General features: G+C 44.7%; 1 protein-coding gene across 1 annotated transcript in view; it reads left to right on the forward strand.

The window, feature by feature from the left end:
* The window catches only part of gramd4a (GRAM domain containing 4a), a 111,281-nt gene that overhangs the window by 63,262 nt on the left and 24,662 nt on the right, over positions 1-23,357 (forward strand). The window contains exons 4-6 of the mRNA XM_052120506.1: positions 9,402-9,522; positions 10,611-10,672; positions 16,114-16,249. Of these exons, the coding sequence (XP_051976466.1) occupies positions 9,402-9,522; positions 10,611-10,672; positions 16,114-16,249 (319 nt within the window). The remainder of the gene's footprint in view (positions 1-9,401; positions 9,523-10,610; positions 10,673-16,113; positions 16,250-23,357) is intronic.

The following is a 23,357-nucleotide window of genomic DNA, read 5'->3' on the forward strand; positions in this document are numbered from 1 at the left end:
CGAAAATGCCTTGTTGATGCTAGAGGTCAGAGGAGAATGGGCCGACTGATTCAAGCTGATAGAAGAGCAACTTTGCCTGAAATAACCAGTCGTTACAACCGAGGTATGCAGCAAAGCATTTGTGAAGCCACAACACGCACAACCTTGAGGCGGATGGGCTACAACAGCAGAAGACCCCACCGGGTACCACTCATCTCCACTACAAATAGGAAAAAGAGGCTACAATTTGCAAGAGCTCACCAAAATTGGACAGTTGAAGACTGGAAAAATGTTGCCTGGTCTGATGAGTCTCGATTTCTGTTGAGACATTCAGATGGTAGAGTCAGAATTTGGCGTAAACAGAATGAGAACATGGATCCATCATGCCTTGTTACCACTGTGCAGGCTGGTGGTGGTGGTGTAATGGTGTGGGGGATGTTTTCTTGGCACACTTTAGGCCCCTTAGTGCCAATTGGGCATCGTTTAAATGCCACGGCCTACCTGAGCATTGTTTCTGACCATGTCCATCCCTTTATGGCCACCATGTACCCATCCTCTGATGGCTACTTCCAGCAGGATAATGCACCATGTCACAAAGCTCGAATCATTTCAAACTGGTTTCTTGAACATGACAATGAGTTCACTGTACTAAAATGGCCCCCACAGTCACCAGATCTCAACCCAATAGAGCATCTTTGGGATGTGGTGGAACAGGAGCTTCGTGCCTTGGATGTGCATCCCACAAATCTCCATCAACTGCAAGATGCTATCCTATCAATATGGGCCAACATTTCTAAAGAATGCTTTCAGCACCTTGTTGAATCAATGCCACGTAGAATTAAGGCAGTTCTGAAGGCTAAAGCGGGTCAAACACAGTATTAGTATGGTGTTCCTAATAATCCTTTAGGTGAGTGAGTGATATATATATATATATATATATATATATATATAACTACGTTCAAAAGTTTAGGGTCACTTACTCATTTGTTTTTTATTTATTTTTCTCAACAGTTTAGAATAATAGTAAATTAATCACAACTATGGAATAACATAAATGGAAATATGGGAATTATATCGTGACTAAACAATATCCAAAATGAATCAGAAGTGTGTTATGTTTTAACATCTTCAAAGTAGTCCTCCTTTACCTAGAATTTGCAGACGTGAACTCTTGAACATTTTCTCAAGCAACTTCTTGAGGAATCACCCTGAGATGCTTTTTAAACAGTATTGAAGAGTTCCCATCTATGTTGAGCACTGATTGGCTGATTTTCTTTATTATTTGGTCCAAGTCATCAATTTCAAAAACTTTTGAAATTGAAAAAAACTATTTTTTTAAAAAAATTATTATTACATTTTAGTTTTATAGTTAAATAAATTAATATGGTGGCACAAATATATTTTTGTCTACAAAACTCATTTGAAACATTTAATCATACACCTTCAGATCAAAAGAGTTTTAAGATCATGAGAAACATTTTAGTCAAGTGTTTCAAAACTTTTGACCGATAGTAACTCTTTAATATTCTTTATTCTTTTTTTTTTCATTTCGTGCAAATCAGTGCAAAAACACCCGCAAACCCTTCCCTCATGTTGTTTGTGAACATGATATTACAAATAAATTATTCCCTTGTTAAGTACAGTACTTAAGTTTGTGAAAATATTTCAGGATGCAGCTACCTGTCTCTAGCACAAATGAGTAACGCAACAAATGTAACACTTTGTCTTGAAGAAGTTTGTCTTAGCAAACACCACTAATTACTAATGCCAAATCTATTTGAAACCCCTTTTTTCTTTGTTTCCTAATTCCTAGTTTTCCAAAGTAAAAGGTAATGGAGAGTGTTTCTGTTACAAAAGCCTTATTTTCAATGGAGGAGAATGCAGTTTTACTTCAGATGAGCTGTAAAAGCTGCAAAACAATGCCTTCTCAAACTAAAATGTATTAGTGTGGATGTGGCCTAAGTTATCTCATTTTGGCCGAATTCTAAGGCAGCATTGCATGTACCCTTCATGTATAGGGAAATTTTAGAATGCATGGTAACATGCTTAGTGAATAAATAAAGTTTGTGGACAAGTCTAGAAAAATGCTTATTATTATTATATTTGGTCTGTATATAGCACTTTTTTTTAACCTTAACAGTATTCAAAGCGCTTTACACTGTGACAAATTCACCCATTCACACACACACCAATAACGGCAGAGCTGCCATGCAAGGTGCTAGCCTGCCATTGGGAGCAAATTGGAGTTCAGTGTCTTACCCAAGGACACTTCAGCATGTGGAGTCATGTGGGTCAGGATTCGAACCACCAATCCTGTGATTAGTCGCTGACCCGCTCTACCAACTGAGCCACAGCCGCCCTATAAAAATAAAGAACATAAGACAGAACAGGAGTGCACTGCCCATGCCAGTAGACCAAGTCCACACTGGGTATATCATTTCTTTTTTTTTAAATACAGTAACTAGACAGGAGAAACTCTAAGGCTGTTTGGATGTAATATATTATAATCTATCTGTCACGATAGTGGATGAAGGCAGACGTGAGGCGAGGATCTACATACAGGGCTTTATTTAACAAAGGGTGAAAACCAATAAGACAAAACCAGAACAAAGGAAATACCCGCGATGGGGAAAATAAAACAAAAACACGGAAGACATACGAAGATGTAACAGGCAAGATACACACACGATGAGCACGGAAACAGGCATCCACAAACATCAAAGACGACAGGGGAATGGAGAAATAAACAGGGTTTAAATACACGAAGTGATGGAACTAAATGATAAGCAACGATAAGCAGGTGAAAACGAGTGAGTGCTGGCAGGTGGTGAGTGCAAGGAAAGATGGGAAGTGTAGTTTTCTTGGACAGGGACTGGTGAAAACACGGGCCGGACCACAAGGAACGTGACATGGAGTGTGAAGTGCTGAGTGAAACAGAAAACATGGGACAGACAACAAGGAATCGTGACATAACCCCCCCTCAAAAGGATCGGATTCTAGACGATCCAAAAGAAAACAAACAAAATAATCCAAGAAGTGAAGGGGGTCCTAGCAGACAAAGGACAGGGCAAAACAGACAGACCAAAGGGGGCACAAGGGACACAAAGACAAACCAAGGAGGCACAAGGGCAAGGAGGCAGTCCAAGGGGGGCACACGGGGCAGACAGGAAGTCCGGGGGGCACAGAGGGCAGTCCAAGGGGAGCACACGGGGCAGACAGGAAGTTCGGGAGGCACAGAGGGCAAGAGGGCAGTCCAAGGGGCAGGGACAGGTCCAGGAGGCCTGGGAGGCGGCCACAGGACAGGGACAGGCCCAGGAGGCCTGGGAGGCGGCCACAAGACTGGAACAGGTCCAGGAGGCCTGGGAGGCGGCCATCGGACAGGGACAGGTCCAGGAGGCCCAGGAGGCAGCCCCAGGACAGGGACAGGTCCTGGAGGCGGAGCGGAGAGGGGCTCTGGAGACGAAGCTGAGGGAGGCTCTGGAGGCTCAGGAGGCGGAGCCAAGGGAGGCGGAACCATGGAAAGCTCTGGAGGCTCAGGAGGCGGAGCCGAGGGAGGTGGAACCATGGAAAGCTCTGGAGGATCAGGGGGCGGAGCCGTGGGAGGCTCAAGAGGCAGAGCAGAGGGAGGCTCAGGAGGCGGAGCCGAGGAAGGCTCAGGAGGCGGAGCCGAGGGAGGTTCGGGGGCCTCAGGAGGCGGAGCCGTGGGAGGCTCGGGAGGCAGAGCCGAGGAAGGCTCAGGAGGCAGAGCCGAGGAAGGCTCAGGAGGCAGAGCCGAGGAAGGCTCAGGAGGCAGAGCCGTGGGAGGCTCGGGAGGTGGAGCCGAGGAAGGTGGCGCCGTAGGAGGCTCTAGAGGCGAAGCCCTGGAAGGCTCTGGAGGTGGAGCCGAGGGAGGTGGCGCCGTAGGAGGCTTTAAAGGCGGAGGCCTGGAAGGCTCTGGAGGCGGAGCCAATGGAGGTGGCGCCGTAGGAGGCTCTGGAGGCGGAGGCCTGGAAGGCTCTGGAGGTGGAGCCGAGGAAGGCTCTGGAGGCGGTGCCGAGGAAGGTGGCGCCGTAGGAGGCTTTAGGGGCGGAGACCTGGAAGGCTCTGGAGGCGGAGCCGAGGGAGGTGGCACCGTGGGAGGTTTCCGAGGCGAAGACCTGGTAGGCTCTGGAGTCTCACCGTAAAAGGCTCGGGAGGCGGAGCCGTAGGATGCTCGGGGAGAAGAGCCGTAGGAGGCTCGGGGAGAAGAGCCGTAGGAGGCTCGGGGAGAAGAGCCGTAGGAGGCTCGGGGAGAAGAGCCATAGGAGGCTCGGGGAGAAGAGCCATAGGACGCTCTAGTGGCGGAGCCCTAGAAGGCTCTGGGGTCTCTGAGAGCAGAGCCGTAGGAGGCTCGGGAGGCAGAGCCATAGGAGGCTCGGGGGGCGGAGCCATAGGAGGCCCTGGAGTCTCTGGGAGCAGAGCCGAAGGGGGTTTTGGAGGTGGAGCCCTAGTAGGCTCAGGAGGAGGAGCCCTGGAAGGCTCGAGAGGAGCCCTTGGAGGCTCGAGAGACTTGGGAGGCGGAGCCCTGGGAGGCTCGAGAGGAGGAGCCCTGGAAGACTCGAGAGACTTGAGAGGCGGAGCCCTAGGAGGCTCGGGAGGAGGAGCCCTGGAAGACTCGAGAGACTGGAGAGGCGGAGCCCTAGGAGGCTCGGGAGGAGAAGTCCTGGAAGGCTCGAGAGACTTGGGAGGCAGAGCCCTAGGAGGCTCGAGAGGTGCTGGCTCTTGGACAGTCCTGGCTACTGGCGCTGGGCCTTGGACGGTCATGGCTACTGGCGTTGGCCCTGGGACGGTCATGGCTGCTGGCGTTGGCCCTGGGACGGTCATGGCTGCTGGCGTTGGCCCTGGGACCGTCATGGCTGCTGGCGCTGTATCTTGGACGGTCATGGCTGCTGGCGCTGGCTCAGGGACGGTCGAGGCTACAGGCGCTGGCTCAGGGACGGTCGAGGCTACAGGCGCTGGCTCAGGGACGGTCGAGGCTACAGGCGCTGGCTCAGGGACGGTCGAGGCTACAGGCGCTGGCTCGCTGACCGTGGCAGGCGTGGGCGCTGGCTCGCTGACCGTGGCAGGCATGGGCTGGAGAGCGGAAGCTTTTCTTCTCCTTCTCCGGGCAGACGAAGTTGGCAGCGCTGGCTCATCGATCAGGGCAGGCATGGGCTCAGGCTCGAAAGCCGGAATCACGAGGGGTGGTTCGTCGGCCGTGAGTTTCTTCAGAGCGAGACTCACGTACTCCCTCCACGTGTGGTCTCCGGGTTCCGGCGCTTCCCTCAGCTGGGATGATGGCAACCCGACCTGGTAGATAGTCTTCAGGGAAGCGTCGTCGAACCCGGTGTGGATGGCGACCGTGGAGAAGAGACGAGAGTACTCGCGAACGGTCAGGTTTGCCTGGGCCAGTGTGGTGAAAACCGCTGCTAGATCCATTATGGGTCGGTCTTTCTGTCACGATAGTGGATGAAGGTAGACGTGAGGCGAGGATCTACATGCAGGGCTTTATTTAACAAAGGGTGAAAACCAATAAGACAAAACCAGAACAAAGGAAATACCCGCGATGGGGAAAATAAAACAAAAACACGGAAGACATACGAAGATGTAACAGGCAAGATACACACACGATGAGCACGGAAACAAGTGTCCACAAACATCAAAGACCGACAGGGGAATGGAGAAATAAACAGGGTTTAAATACACGAAGTGATGGAACTAAACGATAAGCAACGATAAGCAGGTGAAAACAATGAGTGAGTGCTGGCAGGTGGTGAGTGCAAGGAAAGATGGGAAGTGTAGTTTTCTTGGACAGGGACTGGTGAAAACACGGGCCGGACCACAAGGAACGTGACATGGAGTGTGAAGTGCTGAGTGAAACAGAAAACACGGGACAGAGAACAAGGAATCGTGACACTATCATTTAATTCGATTCTGAAACATATCAGTAAAAAATTGTTCCATCTAATTCAAAATGCACTATTTTACCCAATATTTGTATGTGCAATGTATTATTTTGCTCGATTCTAAGTGTTACTCGAGTCAAAGACTGTTTAGTGCAAGACAGAGCATTTGTATTCAAATGAATGGGAGAAATTGGAACGCCCAATATGACTGATGTAGAAAAGGAAGTCCCACCTTACAGGTAAAAGAGCCAATCACTTTTTCGATGCATTCATCACCTGTCAGTCAACACGAGAATGAGCATCCGCATTAGCTGGTCTGCCGGAAAAATTTTTTTTTAGCTTGATCTGAGCTAAAGAATCACAAATTATGATACCATTGTTGTCTGATTTTACTACTGATTTGAGATGTATTCCTTGATCATCACGTTTGAGGTTAATTTAGGTTAGAATGCTTTCTTGGAAGGTAGCAGCCTGTGTAGCAGACATCAAGGAAGCACATTGGGTTATGTACATCTTGTGATACAGGCAATATGGCTGCAGTCACTGTGTGTTGGTGTGTAAATGTGTATTTATGTATATTGTGCAGCTTGTTTTCGTAATCAGTCTGATCTCAGAGTGACCTGACTGTACTGATGGAGGGAAATCAATGGATGTTGGTTGCAAATGATTGGACACCCCATGGCTCAGGATATCATATAATTTGGCCATCAAAATGCATAAAAAACCCTTTAGAGAGGATCACAGATATTTCTTTGAAGAACTGTCTAGTGAACCTAAAAAACTCCTCCTCATTCTCAGTTTCATTCAAATAAGCTAGACCTTTTGTGATGTAAAATGTTCCCATGCAGAACTCGCCACCATTATGCTGTTTTGATGTGGGTGGAAGCCATGTGGTTGCTAGGGTGTTTATTCTGAGGTTGCTAATTTGTTCCGTGTGGTTTGTAACATGTTGCTTTATGGTTATGGTGTTCTGGGTGGCTGCTTGGGCAGTGTTGCTATGAATAGTAATAGTAATGCTTGCAGTAGCTAGCACCAGCAACTTTTCTACTTTAGCAAAAATCAAAATCCAAAATGCTGTTAATAGAAACAGTATATAGATTAATTGACTGACTGCTTAGTGTTGTGCATCTGAACAACTGAAAACATTCATCTCACATGAACCTCTCTCTGAGCACAGGGCTCATACTTTAAGGTTTTGCTCTTTGCTCTGTGTGTTGTTCACCACTTATTCTCTGCTTTTGAACTCTCTGTTTGAGAGAAGCTCATATTAGCACTCAAATATTTATAACGCTTAGCCAAGAACAAAGAAAATGTTGAGTACATAGCTGCAGGCTCTCAGCAGGACAACAGATGCTGGTACCATGGTGAACTGATGGTATCAGAAGTTTATTCTATGGTACTTGATGACCACATTTATATAGCATGATATTTACAATGTAACTTACCAAAAGATGTTTGTAACACCTCCTTTTAGCACTTGACAATACTGGTCTTGAATGTAAATCTTACTTAGTTTTTCTTGAATAATACAAGATGTAAAGTCAGTGTGAAATGCTGCACCACTAAAATTCAACACATCTTTTTTAAACAACATATTTCCAGAGGTATGTAGTAAAAAGTACAAATACATTGTCATTGTACTAAGTACTTTGTTTGAATATTTGTACTTAAAGGGATTGTTGCTCATTTAGTCGTATGGATGACGTTTATGCTGACTATCTGTAATTTTTGGAGCTTCAAAAGTAAAAATCACCATTCACTTGCATTTTAAGGACCTACTGAGCTGAGAAATTTTTCTTCAAATGTGTTCTGGTAAAGAAAGAAAGTCATATACACCTGGGATATCAGGAGGGTCATTAAATAATTAGAGAATTTTCATTTTTGGATGAACTATCCCTTTACATATAAATATTTATTTTAACATTAACTTTTACTTCACTACATTTTGGAGTGAAAATTAATACTTTTACTCTGATAAATTTCTCCAGATACTTTTGATACTTTTACAAGTGAACACCAAAAGAAATAACATAGCTGCAAAGTTAAACTGCAGGCTGTGGTTTGTAAATTAGGTCAAGGAGCATGTGCAGTTTACATGCTAGACGAAGCCCGCAAACATGATCAGTTGGTAATATGATCACTTAGTATGAAGGAGGCCTCATTATGACATAATAAAAAAAACATTACGGCACCATAAAGACCTCATTATTACATTATAGAGGCGCCATTATGACATCATAAAGACTACATCATAGATTCACCATTATGACATCTTAGAGGCCCCATGACATTATAAAAACCACATTTTGACATCACAGAGGCCAAAATATGATATATAATAAAGATTGCATTATGACATCATATAAGCACCATTACCACATAATAAAGACTGTATTATGACATCATAAACACCCTACTATGACATTATATAGGTCCCTTGATGACTTCATAATGGCCCCACAAAATGACATCACAAAGACTCAATTATCAGAAAGGCTTCATTATGAGATCATAAATGACACATTAAGACATCAAATAGGTCTCTTTATATCATCATAGAGGCACCATTATTATATTGTAAAGATCCCATTATGACATCATAAAGACTGCATTATGATATCATAAATGCCATAAAGGAACCTATATTATGTCTTAATGGGTTGCATTAAGACATAATATAGGTTCATTTATGGCATCATAGTGGTTCCATTATGACATAATAGAGGCCCCATTATGATATCATAAAGACTGTATTATAAAAGCATAGAGGAACCAATCATAAAATCTCATGACATCATAAAATCCTATTGTGACATCATAGGGGCACCATTTTGACATAATTTAGAGACCCCATTATGACATTATTAAGGTCTCCATTATGACTTTATTAAGGCCCAATATGATATCCTAAAGACTGCATGATGACATCATAAAATCCCTTTATGACATCATGGAGTCCCTATTATGACATCATAATATCCTATTGTAACATCATAGAGTACCCATAATGACATCATAAAAAGCCCTGTTTGACATCATAGAGTACCTATTATGACATTATAAAATCCCATTATGACATCAGAAAGTCCTCATTATCATATCATAAAGACTGTATTATGATATCATAGAGGCATCATATGACATCACATATCCACCATTATTGGAGTGTTTAGTAGGAGTGGAAACAGTTCATTATTGATCATTTTAATATAATTTTTCTGTTTTCATGAGTAAATGGGAAATAATTATGTAATGGGAATAAAGAAAGTTGTGCATTTTTGAAAATTGTAGAAGATGAGGTTTGCGTCGAAGTTGAGCTTACATCTGAAGCTTGCCTGAACAATATGGTGTGCTCACTGAGTCTTTGCTTCTTAGGAATAACATGCACTCATATGCACAGTAAGACCAATAACTGGTATTAAAGAAGTAAATAGGGTACATTTTTATTCCATATTTTCTTTAATGTCTTTGTATTTTAGGTTCCTAAAAGCATGTGGTATTTACTTTTTTATCTTGCAGAGGAAGAGTTACAGAAACTAAGAGAAGAAACCAATGTGGAGACCCTTAAGCAGGAGCTTGAGAGAGAACGCTGCAGAAGACTTGACCTGGAACAGAAGTTGAGTGAAGCTCTGAAGACCAAGTGAGCCATCTACTAAAATATAGACACCAAAACAAACAAACTTTGAGTACACAGAAGGTCTCCAACATAGAGTAAATTGAGGAGCACTTGACCTTTATGTTGCATATGTGGTTAAACATTATTACTTTGCATTTTCTTGGGTGTTCTGTGGGGTTTCTAGGGTATTTTTGGTGTTTGCTAGGTGGATACTTACTGGCCCAGATGACAAGCTCAGTTCACAATCCCAGTGTTTACACTTTTCAGGAAATGAACCTACAAATGTCTTACTTATAGTTGACTACTGTGATACAAGTATTTTAACATTGAAAATGATACACTTTTAAACTTTAAAATTGAGGACGATTTACAGCATTCTTGAGAGCAATCTGCTTGTTTCTTGCTGTAAGTTGATGCATGTTTGGCAGCTTTCAGTGGACCTGTGCTGCTCTCTGTGCGACTATGACATTTTGTGAGGCTGACAGCAGTGGGCTGCCCCATGCTACAGGCTGAACTTTATAAAAATCTTCTACAGCCCATCACCTCTGACCCGTCAGGAGGACGTCAGTGAATATATGAACATAGTGTTCTTTCCACTGAACGAACAATGCCACATCTAATTGATTCACACTTCATTGACGACACATGTTTAGTGTGAGAGACAGGTCTGCTGGGGGATGGTTCTGATAATAACTCTATCAATATGCAGAGGTCATTCAGTCAGACAGTTATAGAATCTGTGGCTCTTAGTATGTATTGTGGCAGTTTCCTGGTAAAATGAGCACTAGAGGTGCTAAAACAGCAGTGACTTTTATTTACTTTCATACTAATCACGAGTAAAACCACAGATTATCAATTCATAAACACTTACTTTCTCCCTGTTCCTTAAACAATGCTATCTTTCAACATCTAAACACTTTTACTATTGAACATAACTTATAAGGTGATACTATACCACATAATATAATTATGTTGCATCATGTTTTAACAAGATCATTAATTTATAAACATATATGCACAATTACGGAGATCTTGTATTAAAGATTTGTCTGAATTAACCTTTAAATAACAATGTAAATAAAATATAATTTACTGTTTGTTTTCTGGTGCAGGTGTGAAGATTCTCCACCTCAACCTCCACGCATAGAGCAGCAAACTGCAGCTAACGGCACAGGTAACGCAACACAATGTGTGACATTAGAAACAGCAAACAGACTCACACATGGATTGTAATGAAGTCTAGGGGTCAGACTTTCGAAGTTAATGCAATGTATCTGGTATACTTATTGCTAGATCTATTATGTGGTTGGGGAAACTTAAGGAGATAAACAGTGTTTGATGTTTTATGTAAGGTGTGAACACATGGTATCACGTGTAGCTGCTTACAGTATATTGTCTAAAGTTCTGTTCCAAACCCTAGTGAGCTCTCTACATAGACTGCATTTTAAGGCATTATAAGCATGCTCTTGACACAAAGGTTTTTGGTAGGCAGCAACATTTAGCTGCAATGAGGCCAAAGTATGCTCTGGTTGTCTGTGTTGCTGATCGCTCCAGGCACTGATCCAGGCACTGATTCCATGCGGACTGACCATGAGCAATCCAGTATACCAGTATATATAAATTAAGTATTCCCATGCCTTTTGAAGATACCTTGTTTTATCCAATGTTATGTCCCAGGATGTATTCATTTTTGTTTTGTTACTCCTCCACTTGTCTCAGCCATAGCACTGGAGCACAGCACACCAAAACTCAGTTCTGTTTCTCATCTCCCCTTGATTAAAAGACAACATAACACCGGGGGCCTGGGTAGCTCAGTGAGGATTGACACTGACTACCACCCCTGGTTTGAATCCAGGGCATGCTGTGTGACTCCAGCCAGGTCTCCTAAGCAACCAAATTGGCCCGGTTGCTAGGTAGGGTAGATTCACATGGGGTAACCTCCTCGTGGTCGCTATAATGTGGTTCGCTATCGGTGGGGCATGTGGTGAGTTGCGCGTGGATGCCACAGAGAATAGCATGGGCCTCCACACACACTACATCTCCGCGTTAACGCGCTCAATGAGCCACGTGATAAGATGCGCAGATTGACGGTCTCAGAAGTGGAGGCAACTGAGATTTGTCCTCCGCCACCCGGATTGAGACGAGCCACTACGCCACCACGAGGACTTAGAGCGCATTGAGAATTGGGCGTTCCAAATTAGGAAAAAAAAAAAGACAACATAACTCAAAATTTTAAGGCAGCATCTCAACCTTCATGCTGAAGGCAATCACAAAATGCATTACGACAAGTTCAGTGAAAAGAATTCATCCAAGATGGTGCCATGAGGAGGTCAGGGAAATTCGTGTTTCACAGACTTACTTTGTGATTATTATCCTGTCGAAATCTGACAAGTGTGTGTTTTTTCTCTCACAACCTCTTGTTTTTCAGCTAACATTAGGGTCCTAAACCCATCTGATTGCGAATGTCTGTGAATGCTGATATTGAATTTTCACAATGCTTCTCCTCGTGTATTTTGACCTACATGAACTACTGCATGAAGACTGGCAATCTTCTGCCTGCTGTGCACCTTTCAATATGAATGTAGATTTTTTTGCCATCTGACAAAAAAATAAGAAAATAAAATCAAAAAGCCAAATAGCTAAAACGGCTCAGACTGGCTACAGTAAAATCAGCGTCAGGTAAAATACTTATTTTAGTATTTTAGTCTTGTTTATTTTAGTGGGTTTATTATAAGCAGCCACTTCTATAAACTCTATGAAAGGTAAAGTTTATTTTAATTGAGTTTTTATAATACATAATTCATAATGTACAGTATAGTTATGGAAATAAATCCATAAATTTAATAATTAATTTGGAAAATGTACATTTAAAATTTTAACAGAAAATCACCTAAATTAATTCAATGTGTTCAACCTTCTGTAACGCCCACATGTTGAAAAAAGATAATCCCACCTCTGTAATAAACACAGAGATCTTTATTCCCTTCCGAATCAGTACATGAAATCACAGACGTTGTTTAGAAAATGAATCCCATCTGAAAAGGGTTTAAGTCTAGAGAAATGATGATTGTAAATATACTTCATTAAATACCAAAAAGTGTAATGGAATATAAGTATACGAAATAAAATAAAATAAAAGTATAATACATTTTTTTGAATCCAATTAAAAATGGACACATTTACCAAATGTGTTTGCTATATACTCTATAGCAGTATATTTGTGACCTGTGGAGTTGCAACCTATGTAGAGCATTATGAGGTCCTGTATCAATTAATGCCCTAATATACAAAATCATAACGTCATTTTGAATCAAATCTGGCCAAGAATGTGTGTTTTTATTTCAATGCAATGGTTTAAAACAGCTTGCCAGAGTGAACTTTCTGGAAAACTTTGTACTGGCTGTTAAACATCTTATTTTCATTGGTCCACGTCATCCCGAGCTGGTGGCTCCACCTACTTTGACGCAAACATCAGTTGAATGTTGAAATCTATACTAGGGATGCTGCAGTGTGAGTTTTTGACTGTGAGATTACCATCTGAGAAAAAATTGTGGATAACCGGTTTTATGATTATTTGCAATTTTTCTTATAATACAATAGCACTGATGCAAAAAATGCATAACATAGAACAACTGTGGCTGTATTTCTGGGGGAGATGTGGAGGCTAAGAGCAGCCCTACAATAAGAAAACTGATAAATAACAATAAATAAATAGGAGGTACATAATAAGAGATGCTCCAATCTAGGGCACAACACCCCTAATGAGCGTATGTTTTCAAAAGTGCATAAAAGTACGATTGTTGTGGGTGCGTGACATTTAGCAGAGTTCAAAGCATCCATCAGGTTTTTTGTTCTGCAAAAGTTTATTAAAGCAATCCGTTGTCTAGAATCAGCAACAGACTATACAATTACTGTCCACAACACCTCACAAATAAACCTGTGGACTATTCATAATAATGGGAACATTACTCACAGCAGGCAATTTAAAGTCCGATAATGACTCAAATTTACATTTATTGTTGAACACGTTTAATTTGAACAGAAGCAATGCTTTGAAAAGTTGCTTCTTCATCCTCAACTTTAAAAAAAAGTTAACTTACTGATAGTAATTACAAGCAATGTCAGCATGCGTTTCTTTCTACGACTTCTGGCTGCATAATGTACATATGTCATTTTCAGTTGTTTAAGTGCTCCCCAGCAGCCGATATAAATAGCTTTTTTTGGTGGATATGATTCTGGTAGATCTAATTATATTTTGTAGTTTGTGTGTTTAAGCCCCAGTTTCACATTATATGAAAGCTCACGTTCAGTCCGCGGCATCTGGCTAAACACCATGTGGCCACCGTCTGTACCCATAGCAACAGCTCCAGTACCCACACATGCACAAGAATTTTCACATTTAGGATTACAAATTCTTATGTATATTATTTTTGCCATGTCTACATAAAGCATTTAATGGTTTAACTATAGATTCTAAATTCTTGCAGTTAATTTAACCGTGACATTTTTAATCGCGGTTAATAGTGAAACAGTATAATTGCGTCATCCCTAGTCTATACAATACAATAACTGTGTTAGTGGTAGAATTAGCATTAGTGCCATGAATGCAGAATGTAAACATGACACATTACACATTGTCTACTGCATGTTTATTACTTTAAATTATCAACAAGTGGTGAATTCCATGCCTAGGATAAGAAGAATAAGAAGAAATAAGAATCTCATTTAATAAGGACAGTGTGTGTCTCATGTTGAAATGCTCTTTTAAAGCCAGCCCCAGCCAGCAGTGTGGGTGGTGTCCAAATGTTCATAAACAGTATGCCATTGCTCAGCTGTTTTGACATTCTTTCTGTCTCTTAGCAAGGAACGAAGAAGAACTTCAAGTGTATCTGAGACTTTAGGTTGGTGCTTATGTAGCCAGTAGACAGCAAGACAACACACTAGTTTTTGGTACAGAGCTGTAATGTGTGAAATCCTTTCTTTTAAATGCTGCCAAAAAAGTGGCATAAAATCAATGCAACTGAACCAGATCTTTGCAATGATACTTCATTATTGTACAGCCACCTACACTATTTGATTATTGCTTTTTTCTGTTGTTTTTCAGAAAGTTAGTGTGGCCACTGTGACTGTAAACTTGTATTGAGGCATATCTAGATGCATCAGGAAAATTTCCGCTGTTATTTTAGTCACTTTTCTAAATTTGTAGACCATCTAGGCCAGGCCAACCTCTTTAGTGTGTGGCAGGAAATAAGAATGTGGAGCATACAGTAAATGTCTCTCTCTCTCTTTCTGTATTATCCAAAAAGAAAACAAAAAAAGGCATTACTAAATTATGTAATACAACCCCAATTACAAAAAGTTGGGACAGTATAGAGAATGCTAATAAAACCAAAAAGGAGGGATTTGATTCACCCTGTGCTTCTCCTTTGCATAATAGAACCTTAACTTGCATCTGTAGATACAGCGGTGAATGGTGTTGACATTCTATTAATCAAAAACTGTGTGTCAAAATGAACGGTTTTCGTTTCTGCTCTTAAGTGATGTCACGTTAAAGCAGGCTTCGCCCACAGCTGGTGACAGACTCCACCCTATTATCATAGATCCTCCCCTGAGTGATCTACACACATTCCGCCATATATTTCCACACTGGAGCAGATACAGTGAGAAGAAAAATGTCTCCGCTTCGTAAGCGTCTTAAGTGTTCTGTTGTTGGCTGTAAAAGTGAACATAAGAGTCTTCATGTACTCGCAGCATAAGAACCACTGAAGACACAGTGGACAAGTTTTGTTTTTGAAGTAAATGTGCCCCAAAACATTGTATTTTGTGAAAGTTTGCAAATCATCTTTCCAAATGTGCTTGTTAGCTGATTCCACGGCTAATGTAGCTGAAGTTAGCATTGTCTCTGATTGTATTCATGGAGACCAGAGAAGCAGGGAGCAGCAGCTCATTTGCATTTAAAGAGACACACACAAAATCAGCGTGTTTTTGATTCCACCCAAAAAGAGGCATTTATAACATGGTATAATAAATCCGTGATCCGTGGGGTATTTTGAGCTGAAACTTCGCAGACACATTCTGGAGACACCTGAGACTTATATTATATATTGTAAAAAGGGGTATAATAGGTCTCCTTTAATAAGTGTCATCAGAAGTAATGTTACACAGTGGTAAACACTCAACTGACCCAACGTTTTTGGAGCTTGTTGCAATCATCTCAATTGAAATGATTCTGTATAAACACACACACACAAAGAAAAACAATTAAAGTTAAATGGTAAGGTAAAACATCAAATAATGTGTTGTTGCAGTGCTTGCATAATAGCACATGGTGAATAGAATTTACTAATCACTCATTTTTTATTTTATTAACATTTTCCATACAGTCCCAACTTTTTCAGAATGATAAACTAAATAGGGTAATTACTATTGCAGTGAAAATTTCTCATATGGTGATATTGGTCACAAAGCACACCACACATGGTCTACCTGCCTCATATTTTAGAAGAATTATTAATAAATATAAGAAGTGTATCATATGAGGCTAAAGAGATTCTGCTTTGTACAGTAGTCCCTGAACTTTCCAAAGTTGAGTAGCCCTGATTTCTCTTTCTATAGACAAACAGCAGAAGGAGACAGTGTATTTGCGAATGCAGAGCTGGCTGTACAACCGATTTGGGGTTTATATTGAAGACTTCCGCTTCCAACCTGAAGAGAACACAGTCGAGGCTGAGGAGCCGCTAAGTGCTAAAAGGTCATTGCAGAAAGATCACCGGGGATCTCTTAATACACAATATGTTTTTGCATCCATTTTCACTGTTTTTCATAGTTTTTCTTTGTAAATGTGCCAGATGAACTTTGAATGTTGTGCCATCTCAATGTTTTTCAGTGTTTTCAGAGAGCACCACGTTTTTAAGGTCACATCCACTCTTGTAGATTTTCGTTTGAAAACGCATTAATTGCATTGTTTTCCTCCACCAAAAACAGAACATTTATAAAACCTCCATCACCACATCCACTGAAAATCGATGAAGTTAGGAAACTGAAAAAAAGTTTTCAAAAGAAAATTAATTATACTAATACATTTTTCATTTGAAGACACATCTTTTTGTCTATGTTTCGGCCTTCCATTCACACTGAGATGGCATTTATGTCCAGCGAAAACTGACTTTTTTAAATTTGAAAATGGCGTCGTTGCTTGTAGTGTGGACAGGGAAAACGGAGATATCTGAGAACGTTGATGTGATCCATCCAACCCCAAAAAATCAAGATGGTGGCCCACACTGTAGTGCCACTGTTGTGTCTGCTATTTAGTTTGGGAGCATTGCTAAATGTTAAACATTAAAATTTTTAGTTTTGTGAAAAGTTTACGCAGAATTTCTGTCCGGCTGTGAAACACAACCATTCGTTGTGCTGTGTCTTGCATTTTTTTTAAATGCAAGGATGCATTCTGAATAGGCCCTTAAAAATTTCAGGTGCAGTGCTAGTTATTTTACTTTACGTGCATATTTAAAGTACCTACAGGTTCTGAAAAAGCATTCAAATTGAGTCATGGAGAAGTTTGCAGAATAATAGTTTTGGAAGGACGAAGAACCCTGGGAAATGATAACCGAGCAGTGTTTCAGTTTCACCAAAATTAAGATCAGTATTACGTCTCCTCCTGCCGGGGGAGAACAGCATGCGTCACGGCTAACAGCTAGAGGTTGGCCCGCCTTCCCCTCACACCTGCCGCCTGGTTGACTGCTAACAGTGCCGCCCCAGGTTCGACGGGTCTAGGAGGGGAGCGTCTGCGGCCATCGGTCCCCGCTCATGCCTGGGCCATTCCACTGACACTTCCTGCCTTTTACGAAGCCTGTCTTTTACGATCTGTATCTCTTGCTCTCCCCATAACATGAAAAAGCTAAATTGAAGATGTATTCTCTGACAACAATTCTTATTATCTTATACAAATTTGCAAAGTAACTGTAACTTATTTTAAGGATTTCAAGCTGTTTTTACTGGAAAGAAAAACATGATCTTAAGGATTAGTGGTTTGTGGAAGAATTCACACCTGTTAAGCTGGAGGTCTGGCTCTGAAATCAAGTTAATATACAGTATGTCAATTTCTTAATTATACATGGGGCTGTTCAGTCCATTTCTCCTGAATTTCCCCTCAGGGATCAATGAAGTTCATCTATCTGTCTCTGAAGAGATTGATTAAGTGTGTTTATAACAAAGTTCACAGTTCGTCAATACAAGTCATTGGGTACATGTCAAATTTAGACACAGTATTGACCTTTCTATAATCCTCACGGAACCACACCGACCTGTTGCTCTTTGGAACCAACATTGCCGGGCTGGCCCAATCACTGTGGGATTCTTCTATTACTCCCATATCAAGCATGGCTTCTAATTCTTCTCTAATCACTTTTTTTTGTGTGCTCGTGTTATCAGTAGGGATGACTGCATACCACTACCTCTGGGGTTGTATTTTATGGTATTTGGTATTTTATGAGGTTCGTCCTTGATCAGTGAGGATTTATTTTGGAATCCCCACTCAGGAGATAATTTTGAAGAGAGCCTCCACAACACTACATGCTGAGATATTGCACAAAGGCACTGCTTCCAGATATTGCATTGTGTAGTCCACCAGAACCAACACAACAAAGCGATGCCTGCATGCTGTTTGCTCTAATGGCCAGGCGAGGTCCATGCTTATCCTATCAAAGGGGACCTCCGATCAAGGAAGCGGGCCGGCATATGGTGTACGGCAGATTCACCAGCTGACATTTGCGGTATGCCGCACACCATACGTGATCTCCCGGCCAATAGAAATGAGCCACTAGACATTTCAGTGTCTAAGTGACTCACTATCGGATTATAATGAGCCATCTGGAATAACATTTATCGACGGGTCCTCTGTATCTATAACTTACTTTGTCTGAGCATCCTGCATCACTTGATACAACTGAAGATGGTGACCATCAATCACTTTCACTTGGTCAAAGGTGTGCTTAAGAGTATCGTAAGCATCGCGTCTGTTCCAGAGGGAAATACCCTGCGGGAAATCCTCTAAGGGCTGGGGAAGCGGAGGCTTAACCCTACTTTATGTCATCTTGATGTGGAACTGAAGTAGACACCCCTGGCTCCGCCTCCCCAGCCAGCGCATCACAAAACCCACACTGAAACGCTCTGTTACAGGACCCATCCGCACAAATTTCCAGTGGAAAACGCTGGCCAATTCGTACCCAAAATTAGCAGATGGGTGAGGTATGAACTAACCGCAGCCTTGACACTATGCTGTTGTCCCTAAAATGTAATCGTCACGGTCATTATAGGATAATCGTGGATATCCGCATGCATACACCTTACCTTCACCTTGTGACTATCCCCAAAGACTCATCTTGAACCTGGAATTGATGGAAGTTCCTGAATACGCTGCCATATGGTCCTCCGCAAACTGGATGGTCATTTGGAGTGACATTGACATTGGGCGGTGGCCCTGGACACACTCCGCCGTCCCTCTCGGAAGTCGAGCAATGAATTTATCCAATATCACCAGATATATGATGGCTCCAATGTCGCATTGCTCATCCAGCAACCACCTTGAGCAGGCATCCAGGAGCTGTTGGGAAATTAAGATTGGGCGGCCGTGCTCACCAATGGTCAGGGATCAAAAGCACTGGTACTGCTGCTTGGGGGTCCAGCCGACCCGTTGCAGGATGTCTTCTCTCAAGTCAGCATACACCAGGAGGTTCTCCACTGGTAACTGCTGCGCCACGAGTTGGGGTTCACCAGACAGCAGTGGAATTAACCGAACCGCCCACTGGGTGCTCGGCCATCCGCATACACCTCCGTCTGTTCAAAGAGCTCCAAGAAGGCCTCCGGATCGTCTAGGGGGCCCATCTTGTTTAGCGGAACCTGGGGCGGGGTGTTCACGGGGTCCGTGGTCACAGCGGCAACACCCTCCTGGTGAAGCAAGCTCCAGAACATCTGCCGGTCCTCCGCTTGGGCCTGGAGGAGCACAATTAATTGCTGCTCCTGCTCAGTGCACAGCTCAAGGAGGGCCTGATGCTGTGTTTTGTGGATATCTGGTGAGGGTCTTGACCATGTCGCCCAGAGATGAGGGATCCATGGCAGCGTTCTTCTTCCTCCCTTAATCCCGGGTTTCGGCACCAGTGTAACAAAGTTCACAGTTAGGGAAAAGGAGGATGCGGGAGATGGCGAATCCAACTCAAACGGTATGTTTTAATTTCTTTTAAACACAATATTTCCGGTTTTCAGTGGTCACACTCAGAACTCCACTTCCCCTTCTGTCGCTCTCTCCACGTTGTGTCAGAGAAGCGACACTAGGGGTCTCTCTTGAGCACCGATATCCACCTCTGATCTATGAAAAAAGGCCAAGGAGAGTTGGCAGCCGGTATTTGCATGTCCCGCCCCCGGACATACGGGTATTTAAGCGGCGCAATTACGGGAGTTCATTCATAAAATTTCTTCGGAGCCGATGGTCGTGTCTGCAGTTGCTGCGTGTTACACACAGAGTTCCTAACATTCCTCTGCTGCATGCTGTTGGATTCTACGGCGCACAACAGCGGCTTTCTCCTGTTTGCACGGCTGTGCATTCCTGCCCTTGGGCGCATCGACAGTTGCAGATTAAAATACTCTCACGAGTTTTTTTCATAAAAGAGTGATTTTATTTAAAAGAATAATTTCCTCTAAAAGAGCAAAACACAGCGGCGTTGAACGTCCTTTTAAGGACGCATCTTTATAAAGATGCCTTTCCGCCCCAGTGTTGTTCCTGGATGCGGTAGAGTGCTCTCCGCTTCAGACGGCCACAGGCATTGTCTCGTGTGTCTGGGTAGCGATCACACCGAGGCTGCGTTTGTGGATGGTTCATGTTCTCACTGCGAGAACATGACCATGACAACGTTGCGGTCGCGGCTTGCTTACAACCGTTGAAGACTGGATTGGCTTGCTTACAACCGTAAGCAAGCCAATCCAGCCGCCCCCGCGTTGCTCCTTCTTCCCACGGGATTGAGGACGATGCGGTTGGCGATGGAGGCGATTTGGGGATGGCAGTGAGTGCAGCTCCGCAGGGTACGCCCCCTCGGACCACCCGCACCCCGGCACGCTCGTTGACTCCCATCCGTCTCCTAGGTGACGGCGACTCGCCTTACACGAGTCGATGAGCTCGCCGCGGCATCGGAGGGCGTGGTATCTGACGCTGAGGACTCCCCTGGGCTGCCGCTTTCGGGCCTGCACGCCCAGGCTGAGGCCGACGCGCAGATGACCGACATGCTTTCCCGGGCAGCCACTAGTGTGGGCTTGGATTGGAACCCTCCATCCTCCCCACAGCCATCACGGCTGGACGACTGGTTCCTGGGGTCTGGACGCCGCTCACAGCCTCGTCCCACCCCAGTCCCGTTCTTCCCGGAAGTGCATGATGAGCTGACGTCTTCGTGGAGAGCACCCCTCTCCACTCGTCACACCGCCACCTGCTCATCCGCCCTCGCCACCCTCGACGGCGGAGCGCGCCACGGGTACACGGCGATTCCCTAGGTGGACAGGGCAGTTGAACTCCACTTATGCCCTGTACTCCCTTCCCGGACCTGTAGAGCAACATCCTTGCTGACCGCAAAGGCCTACAGCGCTACCAGACGCGCTGCTTCCGCCCTGCATGCCATGGTTCTCCTGCAGGTCCATCAAGCCAAGGCACTATGAAACATGCACGGGGGTGGTCCTGATCCCGACACGCTGCAGGAACTGCACTCAGTGACCGACCTCACCCTGTGAGTGACGAAGGTCACAGCGCAGGCGCTCGGGCAGGCGATGGCCACGCTCGTGGTCCAGCGTCTTCAACGCTCCTGTCTCCCAGTTTGTCCTCTTCGGCGACACCGCCGAGGACTTTGCCCAGCAGTTCTCCCTGGTGAAGAAACAGACGGAGGCCATCTCTCACATCATGCCTCTCCACAAGCCTGCCGCTACAGCTCATGCCCCGTCTGCTCGCCGAGGGCGTCCTCCCGCGGCCAGGAAACCTTCTGCTCCACCTCAACCCGGGCCCAGCTCTCAGCCCCAGCATCGAGCCAACCGCGGGAAGCACACGCCCCCTGTCTCACGGACCCCCTCGAGGACCCGGAAGGCTCCCAGGCGCTCCTGAGACAGCCCACCCAGAGTCCAAGACGTTAGCTCCGGAGGTGCTAAGACCGCTCTGTCCCCCGGTGGAGGGCTGGGAGGAGAATCTTGTGTTTTTTCATTTGCCGCAGCCCCTCAATAAAAGAGCTATTTCCTTTGTCTCTGGGTCACATGGCCTGCAAATGCCATTCTCATGGCTTTCAGGCCTCAACAGTCCCGGCTTCCTGGACGCGGCATCCCCGCCTTCAGCCCCACGACTGTTCCCTGGCCGGCCGGTTCAAACGAGTCCAGAGGACGCCAACATCAGACCTCCTCCTCAGTCACGAACCGGGTGCGTGGAGCAAGGTAAGTGCTTTGAGTCTATTCTCAGCACCGCAGCCTCGGGCCGCTTCACTGCCTCCCGACGCCACATTACCTGTTCCGCACCACTGCGAAGCCCCGCCGGGTACGTCCAAAATACTCGTCCCCTTGGTGCCCCTAGCACGGAGCTTAGATGCGTGGCTTTCACTGACCAGCCCATCACGCTGGTTGCACCGGACAATTCCACTCGGTTACGCAATTCAGTTTGCCAGGTCTCCGCCCCCCTTTGTGGGCGTTCATTTTTCCACAGTACACGCCGAACATGCTCAGTCCCTGCGCGAAGAAATTGCCTCCCTTCTAATCAAGGACGCGATAGAGCCTGTCTCTCCAACCGAAACGAAGAAGGGTTTCTACAGCCCTTACTTTGTTGTACCCAAGAAAGGCGGCGGCTTACGACCGATCTTGGACCTTTTCAATCGGACCCTGTCCAAACTCCCGTTCAAAATGCTCACCCAGAAACAAAATCTATCTGGCGTTCGGCATCTAGATTGGTTCGCAGCGGTAGACCTGAAGGACACGTACTTCCACGTCTCGATTCACCCTCGACATCGACCCTTTCTACGGTTCGCTTTCGATGGCCAGGCGTATCAGTACAAAGTCCTCCCCTTCGGCCTGTCTCTGTCCCCTTGCGTCTTCACGAAAGTCGCAGAGGCAGCTCTTGCCCCGCTCCGAGAAGCCGGCATACGCATACTCAGTTACCTCGACGACTGGCTCATCCTGGCCCCCTCGCAAGAGTTACTATGCGCTCACAGAGACCAGGTGCTCCGGCACCTCAGCCGTTTGGGGCTTCAAGTCAACTGGGAAAAGAGCAAGCTCTCCCCAGTCCAGAGCATCACTTTTCACGGTTTGGAGTTAGACTCAGTCTCAATGGCAGTACGTCTCTCCAACGAGCATGCTCAGTCGGTGCTGAAATGCCTTGCTTCCATCAAGACAGGTACCGTGGTCCCTCTAAAACGATTCCAACAGCTCCTGGGGCATATGGCATCCTCTGCGGAGGCCGCGCCGCTAGGGTTGATGCATATGAGACCACTTCAGCACTGGCTCCAGACTCGAGTCCCGAGACGAGCATGGCGCCGCGGCACGCACAATGTGAAAGTTACCACCGCCTGCCGCCAAACCCTCAAACCCTGGACAGACCTCTGCTTTCTACGGGCAGGTGTACACTTGCAGCAGGTGTCCCGACGCGTTCTGGTCACAACCGACGCCTCCAAATTGGGTTGGGGCACCGTGTGCAACGGGCACGCAGCCACAGGCCGTTGGAACCGGGCCCCGCTGCGTTGGCACATCAACTGCCTAGAGCTGCTGGCTGTTTTCTTTGCCCTGAGGAAGTTTCTCCCATTAATTCGAGACAAACACATCCTAGTCAGGACAGACAGCACCACGGTCGTAGC

The sequence above is a fragment of the Xyrauchen texanus genome, chromosome 47 (assembly GCF_025860055.1).
Source record: "Xyrauchen texanus isolate HMW12.3.18 chromosome 47, RBS_HiC_50CHRs, whole genome shotgun sequence".
NCBI classification, from domain to species: Eukaryota; Metazoa; Chordata; class Actinopteri; order Cypriniformes; family Catostomidae; genus Xyrauchen; species Xyrauchen texanus.